The 16303-nt window shown below is 41.9% G+C and overlaps 1 protein-coding gene and 1 long non-coding RNA gene across 2 annotated transcripts; one reads left to right on the forward strand and one right to left on the reverse strand.

Annotated features, from left to right (window-relative positions):
* Positions 1–2895: 2895 nt before the first annotated feature.
* Positions 2896–10645, reverse strand: LOC147315230 (uncharacterized). The gene is made up of 2 exons (XR_015124773.1): positions 7576–10645; positions 2896–7099 (listed from the first exon to the last, which is right to left on the reverse strand). It is a non-coding gene; the product is annotated as an uncharacterized LOC147315230 (long non-coding RNA).
* Positions 10646–12412: 1767 nt separating this feature from the next.
* On the forward strand, positions 12413–14035 carry dharma. The gene is made up of 3 exons (XM_086260443.1): positions 12413–12701; positions 12767–13098; positions 13994–14035. The coding sequence occupies exons 1-3, from the start codon at positions 12413–12415 to the stop codon at positions 14033–14035; spliced, it is 663 nt and encodes a 220-aa protein (XP_086116569.1).
* The last annotated feature ends 2268 nt before the right edge of the window (positions 14036–16303 follow it).

Genomic DNA, 16303 nt, shown 5'->3' on the forward strand with positions numbered 1-16303 from the left:
TTCAGAGGCAGAGATAGCACTGATTAAACTTCAGGCAGTGTGGCGACAGAACAGTCTTTCTGTGCCAGGGTTTCTATGACCTAAGAGATTCATCTAAATCCAAAAGATTCAGCTTTCAGGTTTAAAGGAAACTTGAGATCATTGTACAGACACTCAAGATATCAGTCAGTTATTTCAATTCTGCCCAGAGTGCAGGAGGGGCCATAAAAACAGAGCGTAGGACAAACATCTACTGCGTGTGCACCAAGTCTGCACTTGGAGGCAGGAGGGCTCAGCAGTGGTGTAAATAACGTCATCGCTCCCTGTGGTTAGAGTATTTTTACATATTCCTAATAAAACTCCTTGTTTGGAGGCGGCTGTAGATCGTGATTTTAAAATAAAACTTGTGACGCGTCTCTGCAAAGTCACTACAACAAGAAACATGTTTACTACTGAAATAAATCGATTTCACAATCAAGTGATTTAACATTTGTTTCCTGACATGCAGCTAGTGTTTTACACTCGGATGATGAGGCGAGTGGATTTGTGTGAACAGGTTGAAGAATGAGCTGCTAGTGACTGCGATCTGTTTGCAGTTCATTCTAATCTTCGGGTCTGTCTTGCCTTTGATGCGTCACACTCCCATAACCCCCCCCCTATCTGACAGCTGCATGGACAGACAGAGGTTCCCTTTAATGGTACTTACTGTTAAAAATAAATAAATTCAAGTTTTCACCACACGGTGGCAGCATTTTCAGTATAGTTGTCCACCCCGACTGGTATATCATTTTTTACACATGTTGGAAGTTATTTTGTATTGCTGCTTAAAAGACGTCTTCTAATCTAATGTTTCTATTCTACTGAAATAAGTCGGCTGAGTATGACAGTTACATGAATTCATGTTGTGCATGTTGCGCTAACATTAGCTAGTTATCTGTATGTCATGTTGGGTTCAGGCCAGGCTGGACGTCAGCTCCTGGATCAAAGGGATATTCCATGAGAGTTCAGCTATTTCAGCTTCAACAGAATACAGTTACATTACCCAAAACAGCCCAGTGGGAATCAAACCTGCCTGAACCTAAGACGACGAACACAACACAAACTAAAACCACCAGGTATGATGATAACGCCGAGGTTTCGTTTTCTCTTAGAAACAGTTTTTGCGTGCTTCTCTCAAGTCTTTTATATTTAACACGTGTCATATTAACAGGACAGCACAGTGGTGCAGTGGTTAGCACGTTCTGTGTTCGTCTGGAGCCGTGGCGTGGAGTTTGCACGTTCTCAGTGCGGGCTCTCTCCAGGTACTCCGGCTTCCTCGCACAGTCCAAAAACGTGCATGGCGTTTCTAAATTGGCTGGTTGTCTGGCTCTCTGGGTGGCCCCGCCTCTCGCCCTGTGACAGCTGGGATAAGCTCCAGGCCCCCGTGACCATGAATCAGATAAGTGGAAGACAATGAGTGGTAATGTTAACGTATGGATTTTCATGGTGCTTAGCTTGAAATCCAAGAACATACCAGTGTTACTGATGGATGTGTGAGTAAAATTGCAGCTTGTATATTTGGTATAAAAGCCTTCAGGCTCACATTTCCTGGAGATGATTTGTGTGCGATTCATTCGAGAACAGAGGGAACATGTGGGCTTCAGCACACTCTCCGACCTCCTCACCTTTCCGCCTCGATGCCCAAACAGCCTTTTGTTCTCTAAACTGACCAATGGCACGGCCGCCTGTCAGGCCGTCAGCCAGTAACAGCTCCTGTTATGATGCAAATGAGCCAATCAGGACTCCATATGTGCCCCCAAAACCGACCAATGAGAAGGCAGACTACCCAGTCTGGACCCAACTCCACCCGTGAACACACGCTGAACTCCACTCAGCCGTTCTTTGTGTTGTTCACTGTACACTTGTGCTCTGTGTGTGCGCGTCTCCTGACCTTTACAGCTACATCGGCTGCGACCTTTTTAGCTGCATTTTATCTGACACGCTAAGAGGAGAAAAATGACAAAAAAGGGTCAAATGTCTTGTTTTTGTTGTCCTTGTTGTTAATCGCTGACATTTTCTCACATTTTCACCAGGCGACCACGACGCATCGTGCACTGGAGCTGAATTTGCATTTTAATCGCACCTGAAGAGCCGAGACGGCTGCACAGACCTGAGAATAAAGAAACTGATGCAACAGCTTGGAGTCACTTCATGATTGTCTGTTTGTCTCATTTGTGCAAACTAAATGATTCAAACATCAAAACTGCTTCATGGTGGGACAGTTTTCAGGTCTGCATTTTTACACACCGTCTGATCTTTGAGAAATGAACATTTGTTTCTGTCATTTTCAAATACTGACTAACACTTGTCCCTGGAAGGCTGACACAGTCAGTCTGTGCCCCTCGGAGCAGTGACAAACATATTTGAACAACCACACACAGTAAAAATGGCCATACAGCCTTTTTAACGCCCACCAGGGGGCGATACCTGTGGCTGCAAAAAGACAGGAAAACGCCCCTCTGTGACCAAAAATGGGAATGTTGCTATACTTGTGGGGACCAAAAGTCACTTGCCCGTCCTCACGAGTTTTGGTTTTAGTGTCAGGGTTAGAGTTAGGTTATGGTTAGGTTTAGGCCTATCCTTCAGCATCAATGAGATGTCCTCTCTAAGATATCAAAACGAGCATGTGTGTGTGTGTGTGTGTAATCCTGTCTTTATCCTTTTCTTTATTTCACCAGCTGATCGGTGTCCTCGCCTGCTGTTCGACATGCTGTTGTTCTTTTGGAGGACTGTGTGGAAGCACATCACTGTTAAGTTAGAGCAGTGATTCTTGAGATAAGGGACAAAACCCAATTTTGTGGTTAAAAATATGCATACAAGTGTTACCCAACTGCGTAAAAGACAAACCAAGGCAATGTTTATACAACAAAAGTATGATTTTGCATTTTTTATACATATTTATTTATTTTAAATGGTACAATACATTACCAGTACCTTAAAAATCCACTGTCCAGAAGCAGTTGTGATAATATTAAAATACAGAAAAAGAAAATCAAAAGTAATATAAAATTAAACATCATGGCTCTCTTCACTAAGTATTTAAGTCAATACCTTATATAATATCAAAATATGCAATTGAAAATTTATTTTTACATATTTTTTAAGTGATTAAAATCGTGTCCAGAGTTTTTGTCAACACCATCAGATTTTTTTAAAAGTACAAAAAAATCAGGAATTATTGTGGGCAGCTTACACTCTGAGGACCCCTTCACCACTTCCTGTTTGAGACACATGCCATGAGGTCACTGCTGTGATAATTTGTTTGTTTTTATTTCATTTATTGCACACCTTTCTGATAAAACTCTGTGTCACAGCCATAGTGCGTCGTAATCCAAGATTTAATTATTTTTTCTTGTAAAAACAGCCTCATTTAGGTAGATTGTTGAGGCCATAGACTTAATAAACTGATCCGTAAGGCCAGCAATGTTGTGGGGATGGAGCTGGACTCCCTCAAGGTGGTGTCGGAGAGGCGGATGCTGTCCAAGATAAAGACAATGTTGGATAACACCTCCCACCCACTCCATGACATGCTGGTCAGTCACAGGAGCACGTTCAGTGAGAGACTGAGATTACCGAAAAGCACCACTGAACGACACAGGAAATCATTCCTGCCTGTGGCCATCTCCCTGTACAACGCATCCACTTAACACACTGTTTGCTGCTACAACTACACATGTTTCTTTTCCAACTATTTATTTATGAGTGACTTATGTATGTATGTATGTATATATATGTATATATTGTACTATTCTTAGTTAGCGTATTGTCTGTCTTGTCTTAATGTTGGTTTAAAATGGAGCACTGTAACAAAAAATAATTTCCCCCAGGGATCAATAAAGTATTCTGATTCTGATTCTGATAAGCAGCTGATGAAAAACAAGATGGCTTCTGTCAGAAAAACACGTGTTATGAGAGAAAGTTGGGTATTGTGTCAACACCATCAGGATTTTTGTCTGACGGTGTTGACAAATGTCACAAATGTGTGCTATTCACCACTTATATTAAGTTATTTTTACTAATATTTCAGTCATATTACTTCTTGTGTATTTTACTGATATTTCTGCTTCACAGATGTGTCAAATATTATCACATTTGCCTTATCTTGAATCTCATTGTTTATGTTTACATTATTAATCCTGTAGGAACATGCTTAGTCCTCTGCATTTGACCCATTCACTCAGTGATGCAGTGGGCAACTACCAATCCAGGATAGCCTCTGTTCGTTGGATTTAAACACCCAACCTTCCGATCATGTGGCATCTGCTGAGCTAGCTGTGCCCCGACTGCTGTGATGATGTATGAATCCTGCTTCCGGGCCAAACTACTCTGTATTTATTAAGCCTGTTGTGCTGTTAAAATGTTTTAATGCTTTTTATCTTGTTCTATTTAATCTGAACAAGCCCCTAAAAACTGCCAGTGATCATTGTCAGCCTAACCATTGGGAACCCTCACGTTAACTTTTATCAAGTGGAAAAAAGTTAGCGTTCATCCTCCAGCTTCACTGTGTTTATGTTATGCTAATATGGAAGAAATAAAAATTCAGTGTCATAAATTCAATGTCTAAAAATACTTGAATTCTGATGATACTATATTTCTTCCATATGCTAACATAGCTGTGTCGCTAGCGATCACGTAGCACATCATTTTATACCAGCTAGCCCAACTTCAGTAACCTGACAAACGTCACTGCTGTTTAGTTTTCTGTCTCCATTTATGTTGGAAGTGATAGCAGAGCTGGTGTATCATGTTCAGGTGGAACATGATAATCTGTGAAAAAGCATAAGGTTCAGAAAAATTATAGTAATTACAAAATGGTACATTTCAGGCTAGAATAGCAAAGGGGAAGCTGTCAGAGGAACGAAAGAGAAGGAACTGGGATGATCAAAAAAGAAGGAGAGAAAACATTAACAGCCAGCCTGAGTTGAAGAAAGAGTTTCTCATAAAGGGAAAGATGGAGAAATAGAGTGAAAGAGGGAAAAATAAAGAACATCAGTGATCTGAAAGGAAGAGAAAAAAGTCAGAAGAGAAGGTTTTGGAAACAAGCAGAGACAAAAGGAGAGAAAGTCCAGCAGCGTCTAAACACAACCACAGAGAACTTTAGGAATCAGGAGCAGGCGGCTGCTTGCTGGCGAACTATTAAGATGTAGAACTTGCCATGTGCAAAAACAGAATTGTTATGATGCGTCTTGTGATATTACAAAGGTTGCTAAGGTTTAATGGTCATTTTGAAAGAAATAATATCTTGTTTTATATCTTGTCGCCTCTGTCAGTGCAGCCCAGGGTGGCTGTGGCTACAATGTAGCTTTTACCAGTGTGTGGATGTGTGTGTGGATGTGTGTGTGACTGGATGTGTAAAGCGCTTTGGGGTCCTATAAAGGCTATATAAATAGAGGCCATTTACCATTTTCTACTCGTGTGTCACCACCGTCAGCACCTTGTCAACTCCATAATATGGAGTTTTGGTTTATTTTTCTCTTTTGGAGAACCGAGACATATATTTTCCTCCCTCATGATCTTCCAATAAAAATAAGCAATTTCCTCAATAAATGTGTAATTTGCATTCTGCTTAATATGATTGTTTCTTATAGAGATTAAATACAAGCTTCTGAAAATATGTATGACTGTAACTCTAATAATAAAAAGCCAAAACAATCTTACTTTTAAATGTGGTAATTACTTTGAAAACACATGTGCATAAACAGAATAGAGAAGCTGCTAATAGTCAAAATAGCTGAAACAACCTAATTTAAAATATATATTTTTGCATTTCTTTGAAAAAACCTTGCACTTCTCCAGCAAAAACACAAATGATTAAAAAATGTTACACCTGGGAGACCAAAACATGGTGAGACAGCCACAACTTTGTGTAACAATTATATATAAATATGTTTTTGAAAAATCACAAAATATATTTTAGAAAATTAAAACCTGTTTTGTCCCTGATCTCAGGAATCACTGAGAGACGAGTAACACAAACAACCCTGGGACCACAGATCCAGAGTAAAACTGTTTCTGCACGTTAGCTGAAATCTAGGCTACATTCACGCTCTCAATTTCTGATGGGTGTAAAACAGGAATTATTCTTCCCATGTCCGTGAGTCCACTGGTCTGCTTGGGTCCCAGTGATGTTAATCTGTGTTATCAGACCTTTAGCCTGAGGATCTGTGCAGACACCAGCGTGCCTTTATTTGTTTTACCATGAGGAATCATCTCCATAGAGAGCAGCAGCCACACGTGGTTGATTGATGACCTGATGCTGCAGAGGTGAGAAGTAGCATGTCCAGGTCTAAGACCTTTGTTCTCAGTAGGAAAACGATGGAGTCCTAACTCCAGATTAAGAATGTGGAAGAGTTTAAGTATCTCAGCGTCTTATTCAAGAGGGAGGGAAGGAGGGAGACTGACAGACTGCATTAGTGAGAGGGCAGTCAACCCGCATTTCACTGCTCACCTTTGATCATCACTTTGAGTGACTAAAAGAATGTGGCAGAAATCAGCTTCCACTAAAGGACTTCCTGTTACAGATAGCTCCCTCATTCAGGAGGACTTGAGAGTAAACCCACTCCTCCACCTTCCAATGCTTCATGGTTCACCTCAGGGACGTTCAACTCAGAGGGCACACGCTAAACATTGACCAGAACCAGGATGTGCAGCCCTTTTAGATGGCTTGGAACAGCTGAAGCAGCTGGTTGGGAGAGGGAGGTCTGGAGGTCTTTACTTAGACTGCTGGCCCTGGAACCTGAACCTGGATGGATGGATGGATGGATGGACCAACATCAGAGTCTAGGCCCTCTTCCAGTTTGGCCCTGAGGGCAGTCAGACCTGATCCAGGCTCCACGGTGCCGTTAGAGGTCAACGTCTTTGAAAGTTCAGGAAGTGTCAGAGCTTTGAAATCTGACGATTACTTTACAGTCATGTCAGACTGAAAAGACTTATTCACAACCAGCACTGTCCCATCCAGCCCCTGTGTTTCTTTCTTCTTCATCCTTGCTAGAAGCAGAGTTCAGCGCTCAGCTCCGTGGAAAGCTGGGGGCACATTTCATTCATTAGACGGAGTAAAGACGGGCGGATCTCTCTGAGGTCTCTGCAGAAGAAAAAAAATCCTGCAGAGCTGAGTTAAATCAAGCGCGCCTGAAGAGAGATCACATTATTCAGAGAAAGACTTCTGTACCGCCTCAGGTGTGTGTGTGTGTGTGTGTGTGTGTGTGTGTGTGTGTGTGTGTGTGTGTGTGTGTGTGTGTGTGTGTGTGTGTGTGTGTGTGTGTCCTGTGGGGTATGCAGCACTGTGCTGTGAAGGTCGGACAGTTGTCTAATGACTGTCTAGCGAGTGTGTGTCTGTGAGACAAAGAGAAGAGAGCCAGAAGTCTCTCGAGGGTTATTTTAAATCATATACGTTACATTTAAGGCGGAAACAGGTGTAAGGTGGCAGCAGAGAGAAAGGGCGAGCCACGTTAAGAAAGACTGGTGTGCTGAGAGGGAGAGAGAGATGGATGCTGAATGACAGATAAGTCGGTGAAAACATAAAAGAGGAAAACACAGACGTTACATAATGGTTTTTACCAGCCGTCTGTCTGCGCCGCCGCCTGCTGGTCACAACGGTGAACTGCAGCGTTTGTGAACAATCACTCAGAGTCGTCATGATGTAAGTACGCTGAAAAATAACAGAGAGAGACCCTCTGTTGGTGCAACATCCATGAAATCAAATGCAAACAGGAGGAAGAATAAAACTTTTGAGCTGCACAGTTTCGTTTTGTTCCAAAGAGTCAAATCACAGTTTAAAACAACTAAACTCAGGCTTGATTTTAAAGTGCCAAGCAGAAAGTAACACAGTAAGCTAACACCACATGAACACGTCGAGCCAGCTAGTTTAACAGTTTAACAGGTACTTTAAACTTCAGCTCCACCCTCTTGGATGGGACAGTTTGTTGTTCTCTTATTTAAGGACAATTTAATCCAAATTCCATTTTAACTCATTTTTCAGAAATTTGCTGCAGTTTCGTTGGAGGTAAACGTCATACATTTACGATAAAAGGTTTTATTTGAAAATGTAAAAAATGTTTCCTTGTTTTTGATTTGCTCTAAGTTCTCATGACAGACCGGTTGTGCTACTTGCAGTACCTCCATGAGCCACCAGGGGGGGCACATTTATAATTCATTAATTAGAAATGTTTTCTACGTTGATAAAAATGTCATCACTGCAGTTACAAATAATAGGACGTTAAAGACGGGGTCCAGGTAACTGTGTGAACACGCTAAAGCAGCACAGAAGTCTTTTACTGTGATTTCCTTCCAGAGTTTCTTCTAAAAATGAAAAAAGGCGCTTACATGTAAACGTCAGACACACAGACTCAGTATTTCCAAACTCTCTATGATGAGTCATCCACGGAGCAGAGACTCAGACAGCAGCAGAACAACAGACTGAGCTCTGAACAGTTTCTGATAACGATCCCAAACGCCCTCGCTACGATCAGCTGATCCGAGCAGACAGACAGAGGGGAGCAATCCTCTGCTGTCCTCATCGATAAATAACCAGCGTCACTCTTACCCCCCCTCGTTCTGTCTCCTGTCCTCAGATGATTCGGGTCGTAGCCGGGTTCCAGGCCGAGGCTCTCATCCTTTTATGCCTCATCACAGCATCTTTAAAGAAGGTGAACAGCTCGTGGACACATTTTCTGAAACTTTCCTGGGCATTTCCTCTCCGCCTTCACCTGTTTCCTCTGACCAGCTGTTCATACTCCACTGCTGATTATTTTTATTTAACCTTTATTAACACAGCTCCTCCCCCTGAAACTCCAGGTCTTATTTGTTTAATAAAATGTAACATGTACATGTCAGGACGTTGTATTCTTCTTTCCCCGGGCTGATCGCAGATGGCTGCCCCTTGCTTCTCCTGGATAGTTCTTCCTGTTAAACGGGAGTTTTTCCTTCCCGCTGTCACCCAGCGCTGCGGTAGAGGGCATCGTCTGATTGCTGGACTCTTTAACACTGTAGCGTCTAACAACATAAAGCACACGGACGTTGTTGGGATTTGGTGCTACATGAATAAAACTGAAGCTGCACACACAGCCCACTGTGATCTTATGCGGAGTCAGAATGGTGGAACTATTCAAAGATGTCCCTTTGGGCTTAAACTATAAGAAATGAAGTTATAGAAATCTTTCACGTCATTCTTTGGTGCGGTATGAATCGCCACTGCGTCTTATTCTTTATCTGGGAATTATTTTTATTTCATTAAAGTGCAGCAGCAGGTCACCGTGGGTTCAAAGATGGTACTATGCCCCCCTGCCAGTACCCGGGCCTGCAGCCCGACCGAGCTCCGCTCTCTGTCTGTGACTCGTGGAGAAGATGCCAAGAGGAACTTTGCAATGAGCTTTGCTGTCTCGTTGCTGTTTGCCTTTTACTGCTGACCAGTGAGGCGTCGTAAAACTGTGCTGCTGAGGCAACAACGCAGTTAAAAAGCAGCCCAAACACAGACTGAAGGAACCCTGAAAGCAGCTGATAAAAAGACGCAGCCAGTGAACCTGTGCAGAGCTGCAGAGTGCTGACACACATCCCCAAAACATGAACAGATCCAGCCCAGAGGAGCACTGGGCAGCAGCACTGCAGGCGCAGGGAGGAGACGACAGATGAGGAATGAAACGTGCCCAAAAAGCCCTGCGAGTGAACCCCCGCCGCGCTCACTGACCAGCAGCCAGAACCAGACAGCGAAGCGGGGAGGGAGGGGCTGGGTGTCTGGAGCCCAGCTCGGAGAGCAGTCTGGGCATCACCACGATTTGCTGATTCACGCTGAGAGCGACGAGGCAGACGTAAAGCAGTCAGCAGGCACAGAGGGGAAAGGAAGCTGCAAGGCAAATTAAAACCCGCACGACAAAATAAGATCAGGTCCACGACCGCGGGGCCTGCGCACCCACTATCATTCATCTGCACGCGCTGAATCACGAGAAACGCCAGTTGTTGGGGCGGATGCTGCCTAAACCCTGTGTGACCTCTGCCGTTCTCCTGATGCTTCAGACCAAGCTCGTTCCTTTCTCCAGCTTTTACCATCAGAGATGAACAAACACGATGCAAATGTCACAGTAAAGGTAGCACGTCGTCCAGCACAACTGGAGCCCTGACTTCGTTAGGCTCGTGTTATCCCTCTGCCTGCCTCCAGTGGACATTAGAGGAACTGCACGTTGCTGCTCAGGCTTGTGTCTTCACAGCTTGAGTTTCACGTCCAAAGCCACGCGAGGGTCATCTGCAGAACTTTATCTGCTCACTTAATGAAGAAAACACAGAGGAGCCAACAAATCCAGCTTTCTGTGAACGGACCAATTAAATCTGCTCCCCTGATATAAACACAAGCTGCATATTAAAGCTATATTTCTAACCTTCCTCCAGTTGAAATACCAGAGCCCTTATTATTTTATAGCATTTTGTCGTCCTCTATAATATTCAGACTTTACACAGACGGTGAGCACTTTTTGTATTTTTCCTTTAATGAGCTACTTTATTTGATCATATTTTATTTGATCAAACTCCTCTTTTTTGTGTTTTGGGCTGTGATTACTGTTCTGGATGTTACAGTAACCCTTTAAATGTGATTTAAAACACAGTTTTAAAAAGCTCAGCTTCTAGACTCTAATCCAGGCTTTTCTGAGTTGGTTTTTGTCTCTATCTTATCAAATCTCTGTAGAAACTCTGCACAGGTTTAAATGTTCCCTTTGATCTTTGAGAAGTTGCTCTTTAACTGTCAGTTTCTCCTTTTCATTTCTTAACGATCCCTCAGATTTGAGGAGGAGACTTCAAAGAGAGGAAAGTCATTGATCTGCTGTTGATTACTGATTGATCTTCCTTCACTGTCCTGTTCATGCAGGGGTCTTATTAGCCTGTATGTAAGATGAGATTGACGTGATGAGGCCAATAAAACGCTGCTTTCTACCTGTGATTAAAACTGTAAAATGTTCTGAACTGTATATACAAACATGACAGCTCCTCTAAACCTCTGATGGAAACTTTTATCAGACTAATGTCTGAGAGCAGTTTGAGGCGCTGAACCTTATTTTTATGGTTGTGTTCAGTGTTGGATCCCTGCTGGGTTTCATGCTGGACTTAAGATGATCAAACCAGAAAAAAAGTGAGAAAAGCTCATCGAGCTTTTGATGCTTTGATGTCTCCAGTTTGTGAAATCTCCACATGATGAAAGCAGCGATGCACAAACACGCTGGTTTCACTCCAGAGCTTTCATGCTCTCGGAACCACGTGACCGTTTTTATTTCTTATTAAACTTTTCTTTAAAAAAAAAACCTAAAAGCTTTAACAGTGCAGGAGGCCCATCTGCCTGTTAGCAGATTTGTATATGTAACTAAAACTGGACTGCGGCGACATCTGGTGGTCACCAGCACACACTGCAAGAAATAAATACATAAAAAATAAAGAATGAAATAAATATACAACATATGAAATTCATGAAATAAATAATTTAAAATAAATCGTTCCTTATTAAATACAACAAAAATATCTATCTAAATATCATCTATTGTCAAGAATGTTCATTTAAGTAGATAAAAAAATAAATAATTATCTGGTTGCTTGTGTGACGGAAGATAAATACAATAAAAATAAACATAAATAAACGAATTTTATTAGAGTGTTTAATAAAAATAAAATGGATAAAAAACCATTTAAAGTTTTTTTTCAGTATTATTCGCTCTGCCTGCTTTCATAAACGATGATCCTCTCTCCTGTATTTTAAAATGTTTGTCAAAATACGGATAATTTACGGTAAAAGACCCGTTTTAAATTTACTTACTAAACATATCTCGAATATTATTTTAAGTCATATTCGAAGCTAAAGAATAAAGAGGAGTTTTGGTCTTTCAAACGGAACTAAAGGGATTTAAATGTAAAACGTCGTGAGATGAAAAGTAAATCTCGTATGTATCAAACTATTCTGTTCTTACACAAATGTTTCCAAACAGTTTCCAAATGTAAAGAAGTGTGTCTTTCGTACACTATGGGTTTTTACATAATGTGGTTTCATTAACATTTAATCTATGAGGGTTTGATTCGCTCCAGTCTTGGCTGTTGTCTCTGAGGCGTTTACAAACTGGGGTTAATTAAGATCCAAAGTCTTTCATCTTTTCAGAGTGAAACAAAAGTTGAACTTTTAATCAAAAACTTCATTAACAACTAAAACTGCGCCATCACTGATGAAGGAGCTCTTTGAAGTTACAGGTAACACACCCATTACAGAAGCTGCTGTCAGTCATCGTCCACTTCAAACCATCAAAGGGTCAGGGGTCAAATCAAAGTCCAGATTTCTTCTCATGTCTGAATTCAGGAGCTGATTAACATGTTAAAGAGCAGAAGGTGTTTAAAGGTGGACGCTGGAGCTCTCGGGTCACAGAGAGAAACCATGGACCGAGGCCGAGTGTCGGACTTCAGCATCGAGCGCATCCTTTCCCCGCAGCTCGGCCCGAGGCCGCCGCTGCAGGACTTTCCACCGAACGGGTATCACCGGGGGGTCATCGGCAATGTCAGAGCTCCCTCGCCGGTCCAGGTCCCGTTACAGGCGATGGGCTGCCAGCAGTGCAGAGAGATGAGCTTCGGAGAGGAACGATTCCCGCTTTACAGACCCGCTGTCCATCAGCAGCACTTCTACTCAAACCCCGGAGTTTACGCGCACTTCAGCCAAAACCGTGCCGGTAAGCAGAGACTCTCACAGTTCAAGTTTTATTTCTTCACCAAAACTTTGAGACTCTTTTTTTTTAAAATGGGAAACTTTTATTATTTTTCGGATTTAGTCACAGTCAGGATGTGTTTGCTGTGATATTCATGCTTCTGTTTTGTCTGATTCTTTCTTCGCTAAAAGTATTTCTGGTCCTTTCCTCCCCAGATATGCAGCCTCTGGCGGCTTACAGCGGATACCCGCAGCCCTCGGCGGTGCCCCCGCAGTCGCTTCACAAGTTCCGGGTGAGGACGGTGTTCACTGACAGTCAGATCAAGCAGCTCGAGGCGCTGTTCGAGATCACGGAGTACCCCTCAGTGGAGACTCGTGCCGAGCTGGCGAGGCGCACCGGGCTGAGCGAGGAGACCGTCAGGGTGAGTCCGACATGATGATTTGGGGTGTGAGGCTGTCAGGAGGCCGTGAGGAACGAACAAGTGACCGTCCGTGCGTAAAATCCCTCCAAGTTACACAAAAGGCTCCCAAGTTCCATTTTACTTTGACTCAAGTAATTAAAAATAATAAGGGTATTTTATTACATGCATACATTAAACACAAAGGCCTTTTTTTAATCTTTGCGCACAGAGCAGCCAGGGAATGAACAACATACGAATTCACTTTTTAGAAAAACATCATTAAACCAGAGTTTATGTTATTATTTAACAATTTTAAGATTCTGCATTTTGAAACGGAAAAAACAATAAAAATGTCTCATGCGCAGGCGCTGTAAATGGTGCATGTAATGACAGCAGACTCACTGATGGGGAAACTGAAATGTTCCTGAAATTTGACTTAATTGTTTTGACTAAATTTGACTCGTGCTGTAGCCGAAGTTTCATGTTTTGTAGAACTGACTCATTAAATAAGAGGAGAAAAAATAGTTGCCTGGAAAAGTTCGAAGACTTTTAAATGTTTATTATCAGTGAAGATGGACGGTGCTACGGTGATCCAGTACCTTTGAATCCCTTTAACGTTCCCAGTACTGATACTACACTGGTTACTAGTTTTCAGTATTGGGCCTTTTGAAACATTAGGTACCTTCATGCCTTCCAACATACTGTAGTGTTTGAGTACTTCAGACCTTTACCCGGTATTTCTAATAGATGAAGACCTGTGAAGGATTAGTACTTCACTAAGATTGCAGTTTGTAGTTCAAGATTACAGTTTTGGTACTGAACTGTTATATTTTCGTAAGCTGCACTGTCCTCTCAGACCGAAATGCGCACGCATATTAGAATCACGAGACTAACTCTGTGTCTCCTTCGTTTCCAGGTGTGGTTTAAGAACCGCAGAGCTCGGAGGAAGCGTCAGTGAAGCTCGCTCTTCTTCTCCGAGAACATCTTCACCTCCCAGACTGCCCGCCTGCTGTTCACCTGAAGCCTGCTGTTCACCCTCAAACCTGCATTCTTCTTAATGGCCAGTAGGAACACGACCCTTATTTATGACACTGCCCCCTGGTGGCAGTACACGAAAAGACTTTACGCTGCACATTTCTGAGCCTTGTCTCAATACCACGATGAACCTCAGGAAGAATGAATGATGAAATGTTTCGTTCAGACTGTTTGACCTAAAATTTAATTTATAAAATTCTTCTTTTTCTTTGAGCATTCAAAAATAAAATAAAAAACGCACCTTTGAAGCAGAGTTTGTAACTTGGAGAGGTTTATGAAAATAAATGGAATTATGATTAAAATCCATAATATCCAGTTCTGTGTGTTTGTGCCTTTATTCACAGAATCAGTAACATGATTTGTAATGTTCTTTGTATTGATGCACATTCAGGAACACATGACAGGTAGTGTTACTGCAGGGCTGGACTGGGACAAAAAAATCAGCCCGGGCATTTTGACTAGTGACCGGCCCACCGTGGTATTATAGGAAAAGCCATAAAGCCTTTGTAATAAACTTAAACCTACACCGTCCTCACTATTCTGCTATTCTAGACAGTACTTAAAAATATAAAACAACCTAATTTATGATTACATATTCCTCACTAATAGGGTTGCCAACTCCCAGCAAAAAAAGAAAAGAAAAATAGGGAACCCTCTGCCTCAAGATGCTTAACTGACAAAAACGTTTTTAATTTAATGCACGTATAAAACAAATGCACAGAAATCTGTTATTTTTCTCCAGTAATTAAATAGATTCAACATCTTTCTTCAACAGAATTGCAGACTGCACAGGTGGTACCTTCCCAAAGGGAAGAATACTATAACTTACTAGGATATATACTAGGCTTAATATTTACTGAATACAATAATGGATTTCTATAAATTTTAATCAGATGAAAACTTTGGTTGTAAGATTCAGATAATTATTTATTAAAAGCAAAACATTTTAAATGAGAATAAGAAAGAAAAGTATTTCTTTGTGCCCCCCTCTCCCTGTTAATGCCCTACCTGCCCCCTGGCAACACTTTGCTAGACCCGCCCCTGCACAGTTACCAGCTGTCAGCTGCTTAGAAAAGGATCCTGGTGTTATTTGTCTCTCAGAAACAGTTCATAACTTCAACTCATCCATGTCACCTAAAAGGTAAACCTGTTTCTCCATCACAGCTCTGATGATTCAGTAAGGACATCTCCTGGTTTCATCCTCATGTTTCCCTCTCACCACATATCCAAACCATCCTGACCAGCAGCTTTGCAGCTGTGGCTCCAGCAAACATCAGCTGATACTAGAAATTAATATTAAATAAATTCTAACATCAGCTGATCAAACGTGCTGCTGTTGTTTAGCGCGACATCCGCTGGTTTCCTCTTTCTGGCGCAGAGAGAAAAGCTGATCAGCTGATCACTGATCAGTTTCATGATTGAATTAGCAACTTTCTAGCTGAAGAGGAACGGGGACAAATCGCTTTCCTCTTCACCTCAACTTTAAAGTTCGACCTCCTCGGCTGTAATTGGTCCAGCCCAGAGTCGATCATGACCAACTGGCCAATCCACCACCTTTCATTTATCCCGTTACAAAAAGAAAAGAAATAAAACCCCATCGGCCCATAAAAACGAAAAATCCCGGCATGACTGGGGTAGTAGCGACGAAGACTGTGACGAGAGGAAAGTGTGTTCTGAAAACTGGCCACTGGGTGTCACTGTTAATCATTTTTAATTGTGGTCTTCATATTTCTGGAGTAAAACAAGCTGTTACGTGACGTCGTTTTGTTGGAGACTAAGTAACACAAGGCTGGCCAAGCAACCATAGCACAAGAGGCAGGGTACACACAGGACAGTCTGTGACAGAGAAATGTTGCTGCAGTAAATGTAGTAAACTCTTTTTATTAAACCTTTGCTTAAATTGTAAGAAATGTGTAAAATTACAGAAATCTATCATTTCTTTGGTGTATTATAAATGGCTGTGGGTGAGGTCTTTGTCAGAGAACAAACAAACCACATTTAAAATCCAAAATCATTTTCCTCCTTCACATTTTCCAAAGGGCCTCATGTTTGATACCCCAGGTCTACAGACACCTGTGTGAGCCACGGAGGAGCTCACGGGGAGAAAGAAGCACAAAGAATCCCCATCAAACTAAAATCAACATGTAATTATGCTGCAAGTATGAATTTATTTATACTTATTGTCTGTCTA

Source organism: Aulonocara sp. 'chitande type north' Nkhata Bay, linkage group LG14, assembly GCF_057382095.1.
Source record: "Aulonocara sp. 'chitande type north' Nkhata Bay isolate Kocher_YH1m ecotype deep benthic linkage group LG14, A_spYH_male_GT1.1, whole genome shotgun sequence".
Taxonomy (NCBI): domain Eukaryota; kingdom Metazoa; phylum Chordata; class Actinopteri; order Cichliformes; family Cichlidae; genus Aulonocara; species Aulonocara sp. 'chitande type north' Nkhata Bay.

Excerpts from the sequence above, each read along its gene's own strand:
- dharma (XM_086260443.1), top strand. The coding sequence starts at position 12,413 with ATGGACCGAGGCCGAGTGTCGGACTTCAGCATCGAGCGCATCCTTTCC. Across the intron at positions 12,702-12,766 it reads CTTCAGCCAAAACCGTGCCG|AAAATGGGAAACTTTTATTA; the intron begins GTAAGCAGAGAC and ends CTCTTTTTTTTT. Across the intron at positions 13,099-13,993 it reads TGAGCGAGGAGACCGTCAGG|GTGTGGTTTAAGAACCGCAG; the intron begins GTGAGTCCGACA and ends CTTCGTTTCCAG.